This window comes from Orbicella faveolata, unplaced genomic scaffold (assembly GCF_042242905.1).
Source record: "Orbicella faveolata isolate gen_17 unplaced genomic scaffold, um_ofav_v1 contig_1, whole genome shotgun sequence".
NCBI lineage: Eukaryota > Metazoa > Cnidaria > Anthozoa > Scleractinia > Merulinidae > Orbicella > Orbicella faveolata.
The window spans coordinates 32772467-32795714 of record NW_028301536.1 but is presented as its reverse complement, the minus strand read 5'-3'; the positions used below and the strand labels follow the sequence as shown (position 1 = coordinate 32795714).

Sequence of the window (23248 nt, the reverse complement as noted above, 5' to 3'; positions counted from 1 at the left end):
CTTAATGAACGGGCTAAACTGAATATGGTAAATCCAGTTTAATTCAGTTCTACAAATTTGGCTACCGAGGAGACAAAATTTACACGGTGGCATCTTTCCTACGATCACGAGTGACGCACTCACATAGATACAATCGACATGTTGACATAACTTTTTATTACATTACGTTCCTCTTTTCGAAGAAAGCAAACCTGGTGGCCCGTTTCGGCTAACTTTACCCACGATGAAAGCAGATGTTTCCATCCACGCAAATAAACAAAGGGAGTGTTTGGGTTGTTGTCAACAAAATCGACGAACCTTAACTCCCATCGCATTAAGCATGAAAAGTGGTGTTCTTTGTTTGAACAAGTTTGGCTGAGTTTTGATCGAATTTTAAGCCTAAGTTCAACCATGACCAACGGAAAAATATAGACGATGTTCTGCCGTTCTGCAAGACTGTGAGTACCTCTGTGATCGAAACTTGAAAGAAACTGTCAGTGTTGTATTTGGGAAACATTTATTTACAAATTGCAACTTGTTGGAGACAACATTTACAAAAGATGAATAAATTAAAGCTCTCCACGTACAAAAGGTATTTTATTTATAATAACCGAAAGAATAAACGTTGCCTTTTCACACGATAAATTAAAAGAAAACAATAACATGTTTAAACAACGTTGTACTTAGCAGTATCACGCATGAAACATGTGCTTTGTTTACCTCGATAATCTATCACATCTTAATATCGATTTACAATTACTTTAGACTTTGAATAAACAAATCACTCAAAATCCTACAAAATATGTCAACATGCAATTTCCTTCCTGAGAGCGGAAGTCGATGTTCCGTTTCCTTCCTGTGAAGCAAGAAGTATTGAAGTTGGATATCGCCTCGACGTATACTCTAGAATAGTTTCGTTAAGTGCAATTGTAATGAGCTTCAGAGTTATAGTTAATGGAGTGAATAATCAGCTAAGCGTTGAGTGCAAGAGAAAGCACAGACAACTTGAGTAAAGATTTTAAACTTTTCCGCGATGTTATTGACGCTGGATATATTTTATAGTGCCTGTACATTCTGAGCCATTTGCCATTCAAGATTCTTCTGCTTAATCCTTTCTTTTGTTCATAATATAAGCTCCGTCTTTCGTACAGTCAAAACATTTACCCAAACCCTTTGTCTTGAGCACCAGCATTCCATAAAGCGACCATTCCCGACACAAAACTTCCACTAACTTTCGAATTCACGAGAAATTTTAACGGCGACGATCACGAACTTTCTTTTACCCTTCTCGAACTTGTAAGATAATTATCGATCAATACGAAAGATTAAAGGTTAAGTTGACTTAACGAGATTATGACTTTGCCAAAATTTTGTGTGCTTCTTGGGAGTTAAGAAGTCAAAAAAAAAAAAAAAAAAAAAAAAAATGTTGAAGACATTTTTCCTTAAATAACAGTGGCTTACGGTGATGATTGCTATGTCCAAGCCACATGACAACTGTGTGTCCACAGTGGAAGCCTCTAATGGCTTATTAAGAACCACACATTATTGAAAGGCCTGATCCGCTCTGCTTTCAAATTGATCATGAATGTTCCATTCCTTTCTGTTTGAATGTTGTTCACCGTTGAATGAACTCATACACCAAGTCAAAGGTGAAATGCCATTGCCTAGCAACACCATGACAGTCGCATCAGGCAGCGCACAGGCTGACGTCATCGCCACAAGGAAGAGTTCGCACATCTCTGTGTCTCACACTGGAAAAAAGAGTCTCGCTGGGAGTTTGTTTGCACAGCCGGTAATTGTGTTATGAAGAGTTTTGCGCTTTCTTACTTCTGACATCAATTCGCGGCTTAGAAGGCAAACTTGGTGAGCTGCTTGTCCCTTTATCACGCGACGCAAGTTTAGTCATTCTGTTTTGCGTAGATGGTCTAGTGCGCATGCCAGACGCAGATGGCGTGACGGGTGAAATCGTCAACTTCTTAGCCCCGGATGTGTGCCTTGGAAGACTGCTATTACTGTCTTTGGAGCCACTTGACTCTCTTCCAGAGACATGAATTACCGTAGGAAGTTCACTGTACTGATCAGACTCGTAAGACTTTACAGAGAAAGCAGGCGACGGCGCGCCCCTCTTGTACGAGGACAGCGGTTTTTGTTTAAGAACAAGCTCATGCATAACATAGTTCCGTTGCCTTTCCTTCTCGGCTAAAGCCACTGAAGTATCTTGTTCCGAATTATCAGCACGTTTAAGAACAGAACCAGCCATATTATAAGCCTTCACTGCACGATCTTTTGTCCTTTGACCGGGCAAGCCTCCGAAATCTCGCTCTGGAGTGAAATGTTTTCTTGGCGAAGGAGACTCTAAGCCGTCCATTGCCGTTACCTTTACTAGAACTGGAGTAAATTCTCTTTCCTTTCCCGCTATTGGAGCTGTATCACTAGCTCCATCAGGGCCGCCGTCACGAGGCCTTCCATGAAGCCGCGCACCACATGGTGACTGGATGTCCCGGATGTCAGGTTCGCTGGAAGCCCGCAGGATATGAAACACGCCAGAACGAGGCGACTGTGTGCCATCATCAACTTCCGATTGCCGGGAAGGCTGTCCTAAAAAAGACGAGGAGCCTTTTACAGATTTGTTGTACATGTATATTGGTCCACTTCGCAGAAAGAGAAAGAATTAGCGAAGGCACAGTAATTGTTATATCGCCGGAAGGGATGTCTCACATGAAAGACTTCATAGCCCAAAGGGGAGAGCAAATTGAATTGACATCTCGCATGGCATGGGTTCAAATTCCACGGAACATTTTGTTGTTAATTAACTACTTGTGGCTTTCAATAATAGGTGTATAATTTAATAGGTATAAAAACGCTGGACAAGGTGTAAAATTCAAAGACTTGACTTAATTTGAGCACGCTTCGAACATGCCGCAAGTCTGTTTCGCTTGAATACCCGCGCACTCGTCGCCAGTCGTAGAAATATCAACACTATAGCTTACCATGAGATTCCCTATGTGGGCTCACTGTCCTCAAAGCTTCAGCCATCCTGTTTACCTTCTCCTCGGTACTGGCGGGTGAGCTGTTACCCTCCATTGCAACACGATCCTCTTCAAGGAGTTGCTTCAGACACTGCAGGTAATACTTACGAAGTTTCTTGGCTGTGGAGTGACGCTCTTTCAACACTTCTCCCCTGCAACGAAGTAAAACATCAGAGAGTTTTAAGCAACACTGTTTCAATCTTTGTTTTTATCAGTTTCAGGGCTGGAAATAACAGTCGGTCATCGGACATTGTCCGACCAAATTTTGAATATGTCCGGTCAATTTCACATTATGATCGGACATGATGTCCGAACATTTCACCAACACCTATTGTCGATCCGTAAAATTTGGTTTTATAAATTGTTAAAAAGGCTCGAAGTTGCGACCGGTACGGTCGCCAATGCGGCTAAAATTTCATCTTTGGCGACCAAATAACGAAAATACGTCTGCGTTCACAGGCTACCACAATGGTGACTACGTTTCTCTATGTTGACGGTCAACAACGGTTATTTTCTCGGTCATTATGTCCTTCCATAAATACATAGTGAAAGATCTTTACTTCTATAACATTCAACATAAGAAAAGAAAGCAAATCTATCCTTTTGCTTTGCTGTAGAGGATTCCCTCACCTCGGAAAACTGGCAAATGGCTGATCGTGTTTGAAATCGCCCTTTAAGGTGGCTGAACACAGTTTTTGATACCTGTGTTTCATTCACCTTTTTCTCTAAAACCCTTGATCTCTCGGTCGCAAAAAATGGTAGCAAACAAGTTAACACAGGAGCCATAATTATGGCTCCTGGTTAACAACACACAAACTTTGGCTTTTTGATGGTTAAGCTGACGTATGTGCCGTTGCCATGGCAACACGAATAAAAATAAACAGGCCTTTAAAATAGGTTTTGTTTATTTGTAGAAAATCTAGTCATTAGATTTTCTTTATAATTTGCATGCAACAAGCTTGTAAGGATTCTCACAAGTTAACACCATTTTGCTAATAATTTAACAGAGAGATCTTTAATTATCCCTTGTTGAAGGTTTACTGGAATATCTAGAGTTTCCTTTGTTAAAGTTCAATTATTTTCAATAGTCCAGTTACTTATTTCCTAAAGTATTTTCGTGCCAAATTTCGTGAAATTCTAATGAGTGCTTCTCGAGAAATAGGCGTATTTCCGAGAGTGCAAATTTTCATTCAGTCGCAAGTTTTTGACTTACTACGCATGCGCTGCATTTAACTGGGCTCTTTCGGTAACAAAGAAAAAGCTGAGAATTACTAAGTTCTTTCCATCTTTACCTTTTCTAACATATATTTGTGATAAAAGACTAAAGCCATCAACACACTGCGTTCAATTATAGAGAAAAATAGCACAGATACCGCGGGTGTTGCGTAAATAAAATTATCGCTCTATTGACGGCATGTTTGTTTTTGCAATCCTTGTCCGCGCGCTGAATTGCATCAGCAAAAGCGCGCGCGAAAACTGTGTTCGGCCACCTTAATGCAATGCAAACCCTTCAGCATTAAGTACGTCATGTATGCCTACCGATTGTGTCTTTTGTAATGCATACACAAAATTAGCGGCCAAAAAAGTCTTCGAATATTTTTCTTTACAGATGTTATGCTTTGAATAATTTTCTGAATAAAATTCCACTTGATTTTTATCACTTAGTCGCCAAATGGCTACTCAAGCATTTTTTTTTTAATGTTGGGCCCTTGACTCTGACAGTTTGAGCCACATCCAGGAGCTCATTATGGGCTTCTGCCATATCATAAAGCAGAAGTGTTCATCTTTCCTGTACTCACCCTATTATGCATTGCGATATGCTGTTAGCCCTTCATGTATGTACCCTGGCGTCAATTTTGGTCAGGAGCCCATCACTAGGAGCCTGCAACTCCCATACTAAGCCTATGTCACAGTATTTTAACAGACCGGTCTACTTTTAGGCTTCTTTTCCCTCGAAAAAGGTCAGTTCCCGTCTACATGAGCGTGCATCGGTAAGGGGAAAAATGGAGGCCTGAGGTGGACATGGCGACCTAATCTTCTGGTGAAATTATAAAGTCCGTGCTTGTGATTGGTCACTGAGGCTCCTGCAGGGGCTGAATTCGAGGTAAATTCAAACTAAAAAAGATCGGTTTGTGAACACACCGGGACAGGAATAATTGAGGAAGTTGCACAGTCCTAGTGATGGGTTCCTGCGTAGAAAACTAGGTTTGCTTGAAGAACATATAATCAGGAAATAACCAGGAGAGATTGGTGCGGTCATTTAGTAGATAAAGTCATCTAGTTAATTATAAATGATAAATAAATCAAATTTCAATACAGTTTTGAACGATTTGTACTGAAAATCTTTACAGTATGCTAATAAATTTTTTATGCTAATTAATTATGCTAATCAATTATACAAATTAGTGTCCGGTCAAATTAATAAGATGTCCGACCAAAATGAAGATTTGAAAGGACAATTGTCCTGTTAAAGAAGAAAAATTATTTCCAGCACTGCAGTTTAGCCCAGCGCATCAATCAAAAATTGCGCGCTCAAATCAGTACTGATGGCCAAGCCGTACAGAGAGCCGTTCAACATCTAAAGTTGTTCGCTTTCGAAGTTTTGCGCGCATTGAACAACTTAACACTGAGGCACCTTTGCGGTGCCAGAATAGAATCAATTTAGGTCGATTCTCTGAACAGCAATTCAACAACAAATTACCTCATCTTTTTCGCTGCATTAGACTTGGTTTGATTCACATGATCCAACACGTCATCGCGTATCTTAGCAATGGTGTCCAAGTAGTGCTGACGTAGTTCGTGTAGTCCTCGCGAGGCTGACACGTGATCCAAACTACTGAAACTTGTATCGCTACCGCTGTCCACTTGCAGCACGGTCTAGACGAAAACGCGAGAGCATTAAAAGAATACTATAAACTCTGTTTTGAAAAAAGACAGTGAGTTTTGGTTAACGCCGGAAACTAAGGCTCACCCAAAAATCAGATACAGATACATGTAGTGTAATGCACTGTGTATTTGTGTAGTTCCCAAATTTTGCAAATGAAAATTCAGTGATTGAACTGAAGAACATTCGCCACCTTGGATTTAGCAATAAGGGTTGGGTACAAAAGCATTACACCCAACGCGCGGAGAAGGGATTGTGTAACGCTTTTTCTTCTTCTTTGTTTCCCCTCGCTACTGAATCCAAGATGGCGACCTAACTACTTGTCTGAGCGAATGGGTAACAGCTTAGCGCGGAATGGTGTCTTTCTGGGCTGAAATTGGCTCCCAAAACAAACCGCTGTCACGGTAAACTACTAACTCGTTGTGTCTTAGTTGCAACAAGAACTTTCGAAACAAACCAAAGCGACATTCCAAGCGACAGTCTTAGTTTTTGGGTGCACGAGCTCGTAAGACCGCACAAACCGTGCTCATGATTCATGGCTGTCATTTTAAAACATCCACCGCCAATTCAAACCATCCGAGACATTTTATAGCGACGTAACACAAGATACCTGAGTGGCATAATCCCTCGAGTCTCGCCGTTCGAAGCTGTACTGTGTTTTCTTTCTTTCTTCTGTCAATTCTCTCTTCAGTTTATCTACAGTCATGGCGTATTCCTTCTTTACCGTGGCTAGCTCGTGTTTCACTTTCTCCAAGACCGACAAATTTTCTCCTCTCTCAATAGCCCATATCTCCTGCTGTCGCTTTACCGCGTCATCGCAGCTTTTGCTTATTTCTTGTTGCTGTTGTTTTTCCCACTGTCGTCTGGCATTTTCAACCACTTGTCTTGTTTTCTGCTCACATTGCTTCTGTAGTTGAATCCTGCAAGGAACGGGCTCACATCAACGCTTACCGAAGACAACCAAAACAGTAAACGAAACATTTTATGAAAAGCACACCTCGCATCCTGTTGTTCTTTCTCCCAACCATTCCTGGCTTTCTCTAGTTCAGCGTTCATCCTTATACCCAGATCCCTCTCAATCTGGGCACCTTGATCTGCCCATTTAGAGTCGTATTCACTGCGCATGTGTTGGAGTTGTTTCTTATGTTCTTCCACTAAGCGAGCCCTTTCGTCTTGCCATTTAGCACGTGACGAATCGTCTGCCTGGGAGGAAAATAGAAAGTGTTCAGCAGAACAGAACTGAACTAAGCATTTTATTAAACTTACACTTAAAAGACTCCTACCCTACGCCTATTTAGACAGCTGTAACCCTTACCTCCCAATTTGTCTTTATGTTCTATTAAATTCATGACTTCTGCATCGGAGTGTTGACATCTGTATATTATGTACAAGAGGGCCCAAACGTAGGTAACACAAACGTTAGACTAGTTTTGGTAGAAATAACGTCAAGTGGTACAAAAGACCAGTCAAAACTGACAAATAAGTGTACCTCATGAAAGCTGAGGATTTATTCGTTAAGTACAAACTCACGTTATTCCTTCTCAGTTCTTCTTCTAATTTCCTTCTTTCGTTCTTGAACTTCGCCTCCGCTTCTTGTAGTGTATCATCTACAAGCTGCCTTTTTTCCTCGTCATATTTAGCTTCCAGTTGTTCTCTTAGATCCTTCTCTAACTGGCTCACACGCTCCTCGAGTTCTTTCTCGTGGTCTGCTGCCCATGCCTCTCTGGCAGTAGACAAAGCATGGTCGATCTCTACTTGTGTAGACTGGGCCATATCCCGGCGCCAGTCCTCTCGCGCAGCTGCCAGACGAGCCTATAGAAAAATAAAGGCTTTTACATGTGTCCACACCGGATGAAAAAAAAACTATTTTCCCTTTATTCAAAAGAAGCTTAGAATGAAATAATGAAAATGCTACAGTGTACAGTAACTCTCTGAATTCTCGTGCTCGGGCACATAAAAGGAAGGAGCAAAGTTATTAGTTTCTAAGGAAATTGTTGTGCTGGGTCATAGGGCAAAGGAATTTTTTTGCTCTAAGTGAAACACTGACTAAGGTAAGTATCAACTTGAAGTTTGTAAAGGCAAATTAACCGACGAAGCGAGTTTGTGAAGCTTTGACGAAGGAAACGATCGATACGTCAGCTTCACATACTAGTCACAGCGGTCACCTTCAAGTTGATGAATAGCTAAGTATTGTTCTTGCCTTGCACCAAAATGAAATTGTCTCTCCCTCCCTCCCCACTACCCTTCTATCCTACTATAAATAACCACAAAATGCTTGAAATATAAGCTGCGTTTTCCCCCATCAAAAAAACTCTTGCCAAGCCCACACGTGCCCATTGTAACGTTTAGCGAGGCTCCGCGACCAGTAACTAATCATTCCACCTACCTTAACAATTTCTTCTCGATGTGAAAGTTCTTTGGTAGTCCACTGTTTCCTAGCTTGTTCAAGAGCCTCTGTTAATGTCTTATCTTTAAACTCTTCTAGACTCTTAGTGTATTCGGACTCAAGGTAAGCCATAGCTTCATTCACTTCTTCTCGTTTCTGTTCCTCGGACTCCTCGATCCACGCTTCCTTGGCTTCTTCCAACGTTTCCAGAATTTCCGCTTTCTTTTGTTCCTCAAATTCCCTGAAGATCTCTTCCCTGAGGGAGGCGACTTCCAAGCCTTTCTCCTCCGACAAATGCTTCTCCCACTGCAACTGCATGTTTTGAAATGATATTGAAATGTTTCAAGAAGTATATTAAGGTTTTAAATAGGTTACCCAGGCAAAATAAATATCTAAATCCTACTTTTAATATATATATACATTTCATACGGGAGACTTACGGCCACCGTTCACACAAATTGCAGTGGGTAAAGTCATAACTGAAATTGGATGTCTTATCGTTAATTATTAGAAAGCAGGCATAACTATTATATTCCATTTTTCAACGGCAAAAATTAAACTAGCATCTGTGAACTGCGGCACGTTCTGGCGGGAATCATCTGTAACGGGAGCGAAGCATTATGGCGAGAAAAAACCTGGAGACTGTGACGGATATTCTACCTTTTGTGGGAAGCAACTGGAAGTTGTGGGGAGGGGGAGGAGGAGGGGCCGAAACGTCATTTCATGGCGGAAAACAACTGTAAGATGTTATGGACACGACATACCATGGCGGGGGACAACTGGAAGATGTGACAGACGTGTCAAATGTTGGCGGGAAAACTTCATGGCATACAACATGTGCGATATCGCGGGACACGCAGCGGTTTTATTAGCCGCTTTTCGATTAATGTTCTTACCCGTGCTTCGCCAATAGCCTTCTCCAAAGCCTCTTTCTTTTGTTCCTCAAACTGCTCCACAAGCTGAGAGCTAGCAGATTCCAAGACACGCTTCAATTCGTTCTCCTTTCTGGCAGTCCACTCCAGCCTAGCAGCATCCACCGCCATAGCTGTACACCAGTATCAAAATGGCGATATATTACATCACATGTATTTGATTTGTTGCCGCAAGTTACAACACTTAGCAGTCGAGGAAGGGTAAGAAAACCGGAGACAGAAGTCCTAGTCCCATACACACGCATAATTGACAATTCCTGCTTTAGGAATGCCAACTGTCCCACGGAACTAGCCTAATCCATAAGGACAGCTTGTTTCTTGTACCGAGTTCTTGTTTTAGCCATTTTCACGATCAATTCTTTTAAACACGAACGAAACAAGCGAAAATAACCTCAAAACACATTGTTAGAATAACAGTATCGCTACTATCCGTGAATGGGATTCAGGTTATTACCACCCCCAGCCCCCTCTACCCCCAGCCATTATTTTTGTTAAAGTGCCCTTAATTTCCCAGTCCCCTTAGTCATTCATACTTCTGGATGAAAGAGGAGTGAACAAAAAGAACAACAACAACAACAAGGGTGAGGGCGAGGGCGAGGGCGAGGGCGAGGGCGAGGGCGAGGGCGAGGGCGAGGGCGAGGGCGAGGGCGAGGGCGAGGGCGAGGGCGAGGGCGAGGGCGAGGGCGAGGGCGAGGGCGAGGGCGAGGGCGAGGGCGAGGGCGAGGGCGAGGGCGAGGGCGAGGGCGAGGGCGAGGGCGAGGGCGAGGGCGAGGGCGAGGGCGAGGGCGAGGGCGAGGGCGAGGGCGAGGGCGAGGGCGAGGGCGAGGGCGAGGGCGAGGGCGAGGGCGAGGGCGAGGGCGAGGGCGAGGGCGAGGGCGAGGGCGAGGGCGAGGGCAATCGCAAGCGCAAGGACCAGCCCAAGCACAAGCACAAGCCCAAGCACAAGCCCAAGCACAAGCACAAGCACAAGCACAAGCACAAGCACAAGCACAAGCACAAGCACAAGCACAAGCACAAGCACAAGCACAAGCACAAGCACAAGCACAAGAACAAGAACAAGTTCTGACTTAAAATTAATTTTAAAACAAAGTTGTTCATAAGAAATGCTTGTACAAACTCTTAATACCTATTTCCCGTTTCTTCTCCTCTTGCCATGTTTCTCTCGCTGTCTGCATGGCTTCTTCTACCGCTTCAGAGATTTTCTTCTGTTCCTCTTCTAACCACTTCACTTCAGCAATAGCTACAGCAGCTTCTACCGCTTTGCTTCGCACCGATTCTTCTTCTTTCTTCCAACGAGCCCTCTCTTGAGCGAGCGAAGTCTGCAGTAGGTTGTCCTTTAAAATATCGGATAAGAAACAAAAACTTTGTCATAAATACGTGTGACTCCTTTTCTTTTTATGTCCGATAGAAAATCAAGAAAACGACGAAAAAATAAATAAAGAAATTTTTGGACTGATTAAACTAATGTAGTAAATTGATTTCTAAACTATGTATATAACTTGCTAGTTTCTTAAAACCTTTCTCTAAAGCTTTTAGAATTGTACCACGCCCGTAAGCTGTCGTGAGTGCTCAAAAATTTTCGTGAGTACTCGTGAGCATTCCTGACCTACTGAGAGTGCTCGCGAATTCTTTAACTTTTTTAAGGAAAATTTTCGATAACGATTTGACCATTTTTCAAAACCAGCCCTTGATCTGCGTTTCAGAGAACTTACCTGTGCCATGATTTCCTTCTCCCATTCTACCTTAGCCTCCGCCACTGCGTTCGTAATGGCTACCTCAACAGCTTGATCAATCTCTCGTTGTCTAATTTCCTCTTCGTTCTTCAGCCAGTCCGCTTGGGCCTGGGACAGAGCCAGTTCAACTGCCTGGTTGAGTCGCTGGTCACGTGATTCTCCGTGAGCTATCTCAAGCTCGGCGCGAACTTTGTCTATCTCCTGAGGAAAAATATTACGACAAAATTAACAAAGAGAGATCAAAATCAACAATTTTGTTAGTTAAGCATTACTCCGATAAAACATTATTTGCAATGGAACAAGTGTAAAGAGTTTTCTGACAGCAGTTTTTCTTTTTTAAACATTTCATTGGCAAAGGCATTTTTGGTGATAAAGATTGCAAACCTTTACTTCTCTCTTTTGAATAACAAGAAACTACGTATTACATTCTTACAAAAGTCGCTCCACAGTAAACCAGACAAACAACGTGACTGCAGTTGATATATGACAAATTCAATCAATATCGAGTACAGCAACTCGACTGAGGTGGAAAAGTTGGAAGACGCGTCTTCGTCGAGTCAAGAACGTGGTAATGAACCGCAACGCCACCAAGGTAAACCTATGGCTGTGGGGCAACGTCCATGGGTTAGTGCGACACACTTGTTTCTTACCTCCTTTGTTTTTAGTTTTTGTTCTTCATCCCAGATTCTTCTCACTTCTTGGATGGCGTTGGACAAGCGTCTTTCTAATTCGTCATTGTGATTTTTTATCCATTCTCTCCTAGCAGCAGCTATCTGATCTTCAATGTCAGACTGATTGTCTACCTTGGAATTCTCGATGATCCATTCCTTACGAGCTTTAGACACAGCTTCCTCCACTGCTCTGCACTTTTCTTCCTCAATATTCTGAAACGAGAGGAAAAGCGTGCGTGAAGCACATCAGTAAGATTTCCGCGGTTGTTGTTGTTGTTGTTGCAGTTATTTGCAGTTATAGTAACGTTAACGCTAAGCAAATTAAATTGAGTGCCATAGCGGCTGTCGTTGCTGTTGCTAAAGTCTTTGACATTTGTTATACGTTTGACCGACGGATTCCAAGAGCTACTTACATACATGTCTATATATCTTGCCCCTCTCCTTTTAAAGGATGGACAATGCTATCCAGCGGATGAATCACTATTCAGGCGGTGGATAGTGTAGTTTGTTTTGCCATCACTTTTGCACTAGGGAGTGATTTTTCCAGTGGATAGCGTTATCCACTCTTTGAACAACTGGGTTCTGTCACATCGCAAAAGAGCGATTTAAAGGTCAAGGCTGCACGAATAACATCGCAAAAATTCTTCACAGTTTTAAGCGAGTTTAAATAAACTGCACCAGTCATTCTGTAATACTACAAAACCCGTCTCATACTAAACAGAAGCAACTGCAATATTATGCTAACCTTTAGAAGCTGTTCCTTTTGCTTCTGAAGTTCGTCATTAATTCTTCTGATCTCGTCTTCTTTCCACTGCTCTTGTGCTTTCTCCAGCTGGTCGACATATTGCTTTTCAAGGGAAGCTTGTAGCTCATCCATTAACTTAGCTTCGTTCTGAAACAACACCGCAGTAAGACCAATTAAAAAAGCCACATTAGAATACAGTTGTCTGTCTTCAAGCGCAGCTCTGTCTTCAGACAGACACTTGATTAGTGTAGTACAAGGCGTCTAGGTGTATTACTACTCTCTGACCCTCAGAGGGATGCTGCCGTGTAGTCCACCACAATTCAACTTCCGCTCACTTCCTCTCGCCTCTCCCGCCCCCTCTAATGCAACATTTCGCCAGGGTTAGCCTCTTCCTAACAGTTGGTCATACTATTCCGGGTGGAGAGATGCACCATGAAAGTTTTAAGTGTCTTGATCAAGAACACACACTCACACACACACAAAAACAAAACAACAACCCCAACCAGAGGTTTAACCTACACACATAAACCTGATGATTTTCTTCATATTTACGTAATCAGCCAGCTTGAAAATAAACTCATATTGCTAGAACACAATTGCATTGTGGAACCAGGGAACAGTAACCAATACTATCAGAGTCTTAGAGCCAACATCGAGGCCCTATTAGGGGTTTTCGGGATTCGGGACATTTGAGTAAGAAATTAACGGGAGATTTGGATCATATAAAACAGGTTATCGAGAAAACAAAATTGTTAATTTTTGCAACTGACATTAATGGGATACGGGATAAACCCGCCCCTAATGGGGCCTCGGCCTTGAGAGATGTTTTTAACGATCCGCTTAGGATAAAAAAAAACCGGTTCCCATGCAGTACTTGTTACCTCAGATAATAACATCTGCTTCTCCTTTTCAAATTCTTCTCTTAACTTCTGTTCCAATCCGCGGCTGTCCTCTCCAAGTTGAACATAGCATTCCTTTATCCTGATCAACTCTTCGCTATGTTCTTCTAAATTCCTCCTGTAACAGAGCACGGATATTTTAATCAATCGGTAGGGCGATATTCCAGCAGTTGTTGTAAAGTCCCAGGTGTGTAATTTTTTGTTTCCTGTTTGGATTTTTTCATTGCGTTTTTTGCATTTGTTGGGGTCGACCATGGCCAGCGTCTGTGACCAATTCGCTTTAATTTACATTCAAATGTTCTCTAAACGATAAGGCATGGCAAGCAGCGTGCAAAGAAAGTCATGAGCGATAGCCCGGGGCTAGTCTATTTGTAGCCGGGCCACTGGATTCTGTCCTTCACTTGCTCAACGAAGAAGTGAAGCTTTCGGGGTAAAATTCAGTATGAGAAAATTAGAATTACAGAGGTACTTTAAGAGATCAAATTAGCGTTATTAATTACGGTAAATTTGCATTAATCAATAGTGGTAGTGGGAAAAGTTTTTCTGTAGTGAAATTGAACAGTTACAGCTTGTCCAAAGGGGAAGCTGGAAAACTGATTGTCTTTGCACCCCAGCAAAGTGGCTTAGTTCAGTTAAATATATCCTGATGTTGACAGCCACATGTATTACATTTCTTTCTGAAAGGACATTAAGAATGGGAAACTGTACAAATACAATTTGTGATTCAATAAAAGCTATAAGCAATTTATCAGACGTACTTTAAATCCCAGACAATCTTCTCATGCTCCTGGTTCAGCTGATCTCTTAACAAGTTCTTGGCATCTTCATGAAGCTGTAGACAAGCTTCTCTGCATCTTAGAGAAAAAAAGTAATAAGCAATAACTATTTAGTGAGCTTCTGGAGAATGTACATTCAAAGGATCATTAGATAAAGAAGAATGTTTGTTAAGGGAGCTCCGACTAAAGTGCGTCGACTTACCTGTACATTAAGTCTAAGAAATAGATACATAAACAACTGCACAATTTCTCAAGCCCTTCCTGCTTTTTAGTGCTGCCATTTGTAATACTGAAGCCTTCCCATCTTTGCCTAATTCCTAGGCCTCAATATTGACCATGAAGGCCTAAGAGAAAGCCGTAAAGAACCATGCAACTCCCATCCCAAGGTAAAGATGTGTTTGTTGTTGAGTATAATTATGTAAGCCATACTTTAACGTAATATTTTAAATTACTTGGGGAACTTCAGTGTGAATGGGTCAGGAATGGACAGGAGAACCAAAAAGGAGAGCAATCTAAGAGTGCTTAGCCTTAATTTGGCATAGAAATTTAAAGCCTGATCAGTCTAGACCACCAGCAAAGTATGACGGCCTCTTTTTATGAATATCCTCAGCATACAACCCTAAATGATACCCTGACAGCTAAAACATGGCTTCTACTCAGAACAATCTATAGTAAATGATACCAAAATCTGCAATTTACATGTACATCACCATGCGAGATGACAAGCAACCTGACCCTTTCACATGGAAGACCCCTCCCTCAGGCATAATTACTTTTCTATGCTGATCCTTTTATCTTCATCAAATTCTGCAACCATCTGAAATGTCAAAAAAATATATATCAATGTCTGCCTGCAAGCTTTGACGCCGGTGTAAATGGAATACCAAAATTGTACAATGTATTTAACATTCATTCTTCTACATGCACCTGAGCCATCTGTGTTTTCAGGTCAGCACACGTCTCTGATAACTCTTCTCTCTCCCGGATAGCTTCTTCCAGGTTTGCAGCAGTCTCCTGCAAGTTAAAACACACACTCTTTGTAAACAATGGAATAAAATACAGAAAGTGCACAATTTCAATTTATTCCACAAATTTATCTGATAAATATTAAGCACATAAACACCACCTTACTAGATGGGATGAAAGGCTAAAATAATGATAGATGAAAAAAAAATCCAAGTTTAAAACTGCTTATAATTACACGTGTACCCATCATCATCTCAAGAAAAAGAATTTTCTTTTACATTGTGCTGTGTGCAGAACAAAATGTACATGTACCTGTAAATTTCTCCTTGTTACCTCCAAGTCTTTCAAGGTTTCTTGATATTCTTCATCTGAAATGCAAATAACATGAACTCAAATTGTGCAGTTTATAAAGTAAAGCAAATAAATAAGAACTAATTTTGTTACCAAACAGGCACATTGTACATGCACACAGGAAATATCATTAACATGCTCAGCCAAGTCAGCTTTAATATTACAAAAGAAAGTTGATCTATTAACTAAAGATAAGTTACACAATGCACTACCTGGGTTTGTCTTGTTACTCTCTAACTCCTGAATTTTCTTTTCCAATTCTTGTGATTTATCCTTGTGAGATTGTCATGTAAAGAAAAACGATCATATCAGCAATCAGGCAAGAGGACAGTCACCCTTAACAAGGTCTAATATATAATGCTTGCAATATGGTCATGAATTCATTAAAAACATTCATAAGACAGTACTTTATTTCTACCTCATGTTCCTGTGCGATCCTTTCCATTCTCTGTGCTTTTATTTCCTGATCTTTCAGTTGATCCCTAACAGTGCCAAGTTCTGTCTCCAGTTTGTGTACTTGCTCTCGCTTGGCCTTGTTACTAACCAAACATTGCTCTAGTTCTCGCCTCAACTCACCGATTGTTTCTTCCAATGGTGCTTTGCTGAAAAAAGAAAGACAGCACACTCACTTTACAGAACTTCTCAGTAGATCCCAACAAAAAAACTGCAAGTACATGTACATGTGTCTTAGGCAGTGATTGGGATTTTATTGTAATGGGATCGTTGACCACGCTGTAATTTTATTACATAGTAAAAGAATCTACAGCGTTAACAATGGAGCATTAGCACTGAGTACTTACTGGGACTTTGGGGTACTCCAGTTTTCTTTGTTCAAATTTCTCACAGTGAGATGTGGCAAAGAATCATTGTGGATGTTTGATCCTAATCCCACACCAAGTCGGCTTGCACTCTCATACATCTTGACCTGCTCTTGAAGCTCTGACAGTTCATGCTAAAGAAAAAAAATTCCAACATAAAACACAGTCAGCATGCTTATCAGTATGTGCTTATGCCAGATCAGCATGGCAACAACAAATTTTATATGCTACTAGTAAGTGGCATATAAACGTTGCCATGCTGATGAAAAATTTGTTAAAGATCCCTACCTTTAAAGAAATGCATTGGCCCTCAGCAACATTCCTGGCAGTTGAACTCTCTTGAAGAGCCAGCCTCAACTGGTTGATCTCTGACATTGTCCCTACACATTTGTAAACAATGTTGACAACTTTAGAACATTTGCATGTAAGCATGACTGCAGCAAATTCTTCGCAGATAAGAGAATTTAGAAACTCTAAGGTCAGGTGGTTCATAACAGGTTACCATGGAGTCAACATTTCCTGTGAAACGTTATGACCATCTTCATGGTCAACATGAAAAATGTTGACCATGACCATGACCTGACCATGTTACAACATGGCAGGTATTCACATTGATTTTCACGAATTTAAGACAGCCCCAACTCCCTTTCTTAGAATTTTTCCAACTTTGTTTGGAAGATATCAGAACATTGTACACAAATGTACGCACTCAAAAGCAAAATAATTTAACAGTCATGTAGGTGTAAAACTTGAAAAAAAAATATCTAGTTATTATTTAGTTATTGTCTTTGTACATGTGTGTGTGTGTGTACACAACTTGTACCTGACTTAAGAATTTCTTGACACTGCTTTTGACTGGAATCCAGGCTCCTTGTCAGTGAATTTATCATTTCTGCTTTCTCGACCAGTTCATCTCTCAACTGATTAGCCTCTTCATGCTAACAAAGAAATAAACAAAATTTGTAAAACATTCTACATGTACATATAATATATTAGATGATGTACAGGTACCCTATAATTTTGCCTCTCGATGTCAATAATTGTAGATATGAACACTCCAATTCAGCGTGCAAAGAAAGTCCTCCTGTTCAATAGCCCGAGCTAGTGGATTTTGCAGTAAGGCTTGTGCATTCTGTCCAGCACATACCAAATGGGCAAGAGAAGTTTCAAGGAAAATTCAAATTACAGACTGAAGTGCTATTAGAGATGAACTTTTGGAGGCTAGTGAGAATGATTTTGGGCCAGTACATCATAGTTAGAGCTTGCCTGATTGAAGGGCAAGGCCAAAATTTTGTTGTTGTTTTCTTTGCAGTCTGTAATTGCTTAATTTCTGCTGGCTTTTGTACTGTACAGTGTAGATCTATACTGATCATGCCAAGCAACAGGCAAAATGTTTCCTTACAGCTTGTCACAAAACAACGTTGCACTGCAGATGTGTACACATATTTAACCAACTACTACATGTGCCTAATTTTACTAAGAGGAATAAATGGCTGAAATTTCCTGCAAACAAAACTAATGATATTTCCATTGCACCTTAGAGTCCCTTGTTAAAACAGCTTCATCTAATTTTTGTTTCAGTGTTAGAACTTGTTCTTCATGTTTTTTCTTCATAGCATTCACAACACTTTCATGCTGTTCCTTGGCCCTTGTCAGTGACTCTGAACGACTCAACTCTGCCAACTGCTGATTCAAACTGTCAATAGTTGTTTCAGTTATGTGAAGTTTGCTGACCACCTGAAAGTATTCAAAATAATCAATGACAAGATTTGGGTAGCAGGCATAACCTCTCAGTATTCATCAAGGTCTTATTTCTTTGTAAATTTTGAGATATTGTTTTGCAGGACAGGTGACAAGAAAAAGAGAAATTGTTAATGAACTGACAAATACAACTGTCAAGTCAGTACTGTAGTTTCCGAACCTTAATACACTGTACTTCTTTATGATCATACTCAATAATAGACATATCAATAACTGTCAAATTTTCTGTAGATGAGGTGTACTCTTAACACTCTAAAAAGCTAACAAGCTGAAGAAGGGTTTTGTCCCACCAACCCCTTCTCCTCAAGTACACTGGACTTAAGGGTGTAAGTTTGCTCCAATGTCCGGGGCATTTATTTGCTTCTAGATGAACAGATCAACATCACGATCAACGCTCGGTCGACGCTTTATCGACACTTGTTCAACAGTCGGTTGATAGTCTGCCAAGTGTTGACAGACTGATGAATTGGTTGAAAAGTAGTTGACTCTCGACTGACTGTTGACCGAGATGTCAATGGAGTGTCGATTCAGTTTAAACCCAGGCGTTGAAGGAATGTCAATCGAGTATCAATTGAGGGTTGATTGAGGGTATCAATTGAGGATATTGATTGACACTTGACTGCCGATGCCTTTATTACACATGACCCCATTTTTCTACCTCTTCCTTGCTTTCCTTTAATGCATTGATCTGTTGGTAGGCAGCAGCAAGTTGGCCTTTCAGGTTATTTAACTCTGTATTACATGCCTGTACCATTTTCTGTGAGTTCTCAAGACTGGCTGAAATTCCATCACGCTCATCTGAAAAATACCATGATTGAAGATTGCAGATTTTATTACCATAGTACATTCTACAGTCTGTATTCTTATTTTAACTGGTCATAGTCAAGATTTGTTTTGCTGTAATATTTTTAATGGAACAAAATGTAAGTGCTTGTGCTTCAAAGCAGTGAGCTGAATCTTGTTGCAGGTCTTTTTTTACCACGTTCTTTGCCTGATGTTACAACAAGGAAGTTCTTGCAGTTTGAAAATTCAGTTCGACAGTAAAGTTCTTATGACATGCAGTATTCAAGTGGAAGCATCTCACAAACTGCTGTCAGAAGTTCCTGGTTTGCAGATCTATGCAAAAAGCAGTTCTTGCGAATGCATTATTTTGGGGCTTTACTGTATTTAGGAGGATGCTTCACTTACATGTACTAACCGACTACTACTTATCCTCATATTGTGCCCTAAAGGAGGCCATACTTAGATCAACATGTACCGCTGTATAGTTACTTATCTCAAACTCAAACTCTGTAAAGAGGCTTAAAAACCTATTTTATGGAGAATTAAATTCAGAATTCAATTTTTGCATACATGTACCTTTCATCATTGCATTCTGGTGATTCAAGACACGGATCTCTTTTGTCATCTCCTCTTCCTGGTTCTTCAGCATCTGAGTCAGTTCTTCAAGCTTTCTTCCCCGTGCCTTGTATAATATCTGAAGCTGCACAATGTCTTGTGTACCATCTTCTGAGAAACCATTTGCAATTTCATTTGTGTGTCTTTCAGAGCCCCTGTCGCTGACGTGAGGAATAGACTCGTGCTGTCCATGGTATTGAACTCTATAATTACCAGGAGTATCTATTCTATAATAGTTCTGCTCATTAACACTCGGAGCACCATTGTCATAAATATTTTGCCCTTCAGAACCTCCTTCATCATAACCTATATAATCTTCATTGAAGTCATGATTACCAGAGCTATTGTTGCCCTCATCCAAATTTGAAGCTGGATAATTAGACTGAGAAGGAGGATAATGATGTTGCCCTTGCATTGTCTGTGGCGGATTATAGTCTCCATAGTGATTAATTCCTTCATCCATGTAATCAGGTGATGTGCGATAATCATTTACACCACCTTGATGATGGTCATAACTTTGTTCATACCCATCAACTAGCCCGTTATATGGACTTCCTTGTCCTCTGTAATTATAATAGCCTTGATTATCATAATGACCCTCATATTGATGTCTTGTGTCATAATTGTAAGGTTGATTTATCCTGTCCAAATCTTGGTTTTGCCCTGATCCGTTAATGACAGGAAAAGCACGCTGTGTTATCAGAGGTCTCTCAAATGCACCTCTTTCAGATGGTACGATCTTCTTGGCAACTTGTCCATTAAAGAAGGTTTGAGGTGCTTGTTCAGAGAAATCATCAGAGAATGGGGTATCTCTGCTATATCCTGAGCTTCTGAGGTCATGTGATGAGAAAGACGCATTGTCATCGTCAAGGAGACCATCGTCAAGCTCACGGTTTAACAACTCCCGAATCTTCAAGAGAAAGGATAAATTTTGACACAGTTACAGTACTGCTCAAAAGTAAGTTACCACCTCTCCTCTCGTTTCTCATGAGACGCATCACTTTTCTCTCGAGAGAAATGAGATGTGTCGTTTCTCTCGACACACGTCTCTTTTTTCTTGAGAATCACTGAAGCATTGGTAATTAAACCTTGAAAGTAGTCTTTTCTGGTCTACATATAGCACCTAACGCAATCAACTATTAATTGTAGCTCTCCTTGTTTCTGTTGCATACAGCGTATAAAATTATTAACGTTACTAAGTGAGCACAAGAATAATTCTTGACCTCTGGGAGGGTGCTTCAACTGTATTTAATATTACTGTACATACTGTCATAGATTGCAGAGACACCCAACCCTGTCCCCCATGTTCATGTCAGCAAGTTATCCCTGGCAACAAACTTATCAAGGTAATGTAGCTTCTCATGAATGTTAGATCATGGGTACTAAAGACATCCGCAGTCGAGTGTCGATACCCTCAGTAGAAACTCCATTGACACTCCGTCAACACCTTGGTTGACACTCAATCGACACTCCATTGACATCTCGGTCGATAGTCCATTGATTTTCAATCAAGGCATACAATGCATGAGCTGGTCGACACTTGGCCAACTATCGACCGACTGTTGATCGAGTGTCGATCGAGTGTCAGCTGAGTATCAATCAGGATGTCGATCAAGTGCTGATCAAGAGGTCAATCGAGGGTATCAATCGAAGGCATCGATGGACAATTGATCATGGATGCCGTTAGTACACATGATCCAGCCAATCCTCTCAAAGAAATACATTGCATGCAAAGAAGGATTCTGCTTACAAATATATAAACCCCAAAAGCTATTAGTTTCAAATCCATTCTAATAAGCTAAGGATTGTGAGAACTAGATGGTTCATCACAGCCAGCTTTTATGTGTGACTTAATGTTGTTGGTCATTGCTCCACCTGAGCTGGATGGAAGGCTACACGTAGTCTATTGCTGCTGCAGGTTATCCCACAACATTCTTTACAGACTTCAGGATTTATTGTTTCATAGTCATCCCCAAACACCCTTGAAAATAGTGAGAGAATATTATGCAACAAACTGTATACTGTAGATTTAAGGGATTTTAATTTGGTAACTAACCTCTTGTTCCCTTTCTTGATCTTCCTTTTCCAGCGCAGCTTCCTCTTCATCTTCTAACACCTGTAGCAAGGAGAGAGATGTTGCCGTTAATTCCTAACTTCTCTTTGTGCACTAAAAATCCAAAATATAGTCACTGAGATCATGAGGATCAATGCAGCTGGTAATCAAACCCACACCTTAATCATCCTCCAAGAAGCATCTTGCTTGGAGAAAAGACACCTTGTTTTACTTACATACATGTAAACTATACTTTAGAAGTTAACACCTAAATGTCAGCATAGATTTCTGATGCTCAAAATTTTAAAAAATTTAAATGTGTATGGGATTAGCAACGAATTCCATTAAATATAGCAAAAAATTATTTTAAAAATTTTGTATTTGCTTGATCACTGAATGACTACAGTTGTAGGCAAGTCAACACCATTAACTGACCCTCTAGGCTGTGCAATTCATGTCAGTGTGATTGCAACATACATGGATGTTATTCCGATTCTGAATTTCAGTGAGCCTTGAAAGACTCAAACGGTGATATTGAATACACAGCTACCTATGTGCATGGCACCACACTGGGCGAGAGCCTCCAGCTGTAGCATATCAGATATCACAAAATTAATATGGCCTGTACAGTATGCCGCAATGTGCCCTCTCAGTGATTTAAATCCCCTCTCTAGTATATAAAAACACAAGTTCATCACGAGAACAAAATTCCTCTGGCATTTCAGCTTATTATCTCAAGGCTTTATGCTCATTTTGTTAGATTACAGAGGGTAACACCAAATTTAAATAAATCTGTGATGTCCTGAGGGCATTCAGCATTTGACTGCAAATCAATAATTTTAATATGTTCTTGAGCATCAGCCAGGGGGTTTAGACATTTAAAATACAGAGGCCCAATTGAAGCACAGCAACAATACAATCCCAATATCTATAAATCTGTCACTGCCATTTTTCACTGTTAATGAAGTTTATACAGCGCTTGTTGGCAGAGCATCAGAAGCTGCGAGGTAAAATATATTACATGTCATGAAAGCTTAAACTTCCGACGGTAATTAGCTTATGCTCGATTTCTTGGTTTTTATATAAATTTTTAATATCATTAGGTACCATACCGACGTAACCCAGTCTTACTGAAATGAGAAAAGCTAGCATGTTTGGCAGATGTGAACAGCAAACATTGACAATAGTGAACACACAAACACGGGGTCTCTTGTAGTCACAAACTTGAGCTCAGTAATGAGACAAATCACTGTAATGCTCATTCGAGAAATTGACAGACACCTGAGCTTAGATCTTCCTCTACTACCGTAGTTTTAGCAAACGGCTTTGCTCTGCGCCAAACACGATTGTCATATCAAGTTAAGACGAATAAAGAATTTTGCATTGTGTTTTGTTTATAGCGAGCGTAATTAGAGCGAGTCAACAAAATTACGTCGGCATGTTTTTATACCACACGAAAGCTCAAATATTAAAATCTGGTGAAACACTAGTGTAGAATAAAAATTAGATAAACTTTGCATCTAGAAAGAACAACAACTCAAGGAAAGCGAATTAACCATGCAGTTGCTCCTCCGTTCATTTCTCTCGACTCATCGATTCAAACTACAATTTTGTTCAAATTGTCATCAAGCAGATGGCTTACCTGAGCGTCGAAATTCACTTGGCTGATTCCAACACTCATTACTTAGTCACCTACAAGGCCGTTTCCTCCCTGATCCAAGCATTTTCCTCCAGAAAAGCAAGAAAACTCTAAGAAATAACTGGCTTTGCGGTTCACGGCAATCGAAAACTGATTAGTCAATTTCTCAAGGGAATTTGCCCGCGAAAAAAAGGAACTAGTGCCAGTTCCGCACAAATGTAATTATTT

The 23248-nt window shown here is 40.6% G+C and overlaps 1 protein-coding gene across 2 annotated transcripts; it reads right to left on the bottom strand.

The window, feature by feature from the left end:
• Positions 1-479: 479 nt before the first annotated feature.
• Positions 480-23232, bottom strand: LOC110054114 (uncharacterized). 2 transcript variants are annotated; one of them, XM_020760449.2, is made up of 27 exons: positions 23024-23232; positions 21385-21444; positions 19290-20238; positions 18589-18728; positions 17706-17906; positions 16993-17107; positions 16458-16549; positions 16152-16303; positions 15770-15953; positions 15564-15624; positions 15313-15368; positions 14962-15048; positions 14808-14851; positions 14017-14112; positions 13241-13376; positions 12360-12506; positions 11594-11827; positions 10923-11144; positions 10337-10544; positions 9175-9323; positions 8279-8590; positions 7423-7704; positions 6890-7095; positions 6503-6812; positions 5710-5885; positions 2970-3160; positions 480-2577 (listed from the first exon to the last, which is right to left on the bottom strand). In XM_020760449.2, the coding sequence occupies exons 1-27, from the start codon at positions 23060-23062 to the stop codon at positions 1781-1783; spliced, it is 5646 nt and encodes a 1881-aa protein (XP_020616108.2). In that variant the 5' UTR covers positions 23063-23232; the 3' UTR covers positions 480-1780. The 2 variants fall into 2 exon arrangements, with proteins under 2 accessions (XP_020616108.2, XP_089134679.1); XM_089278553.1 differs by having other exon boundaries at positions 2398-2572.
• Between the last annotated feature and the right edge of the window lie 16 nt (positions 23233-23248).

Coding starts and splice junctions, on each gene's coding strand:
- LOC110054114 (XM_020760449.2), bottom strand. CDS start 23,062: ATGAGTGTTGGAATCAGCCAAGTGAATTTCGACGCTCAG. Junction 16,550..16,992: donor TCAAGAAATTCTTAAGTCAG/GTACAAGTTGTG, acceptor ACAAATGTGTAG/GGACAATGTCAGAGATCAAC. Junction 13,377..14,016: donor AAGATTGTCTGGGATTTAAA/GTACGTCTGATA, acceptor GCTCTGTTACAG/GAGGAATTTAGAAGAACATA.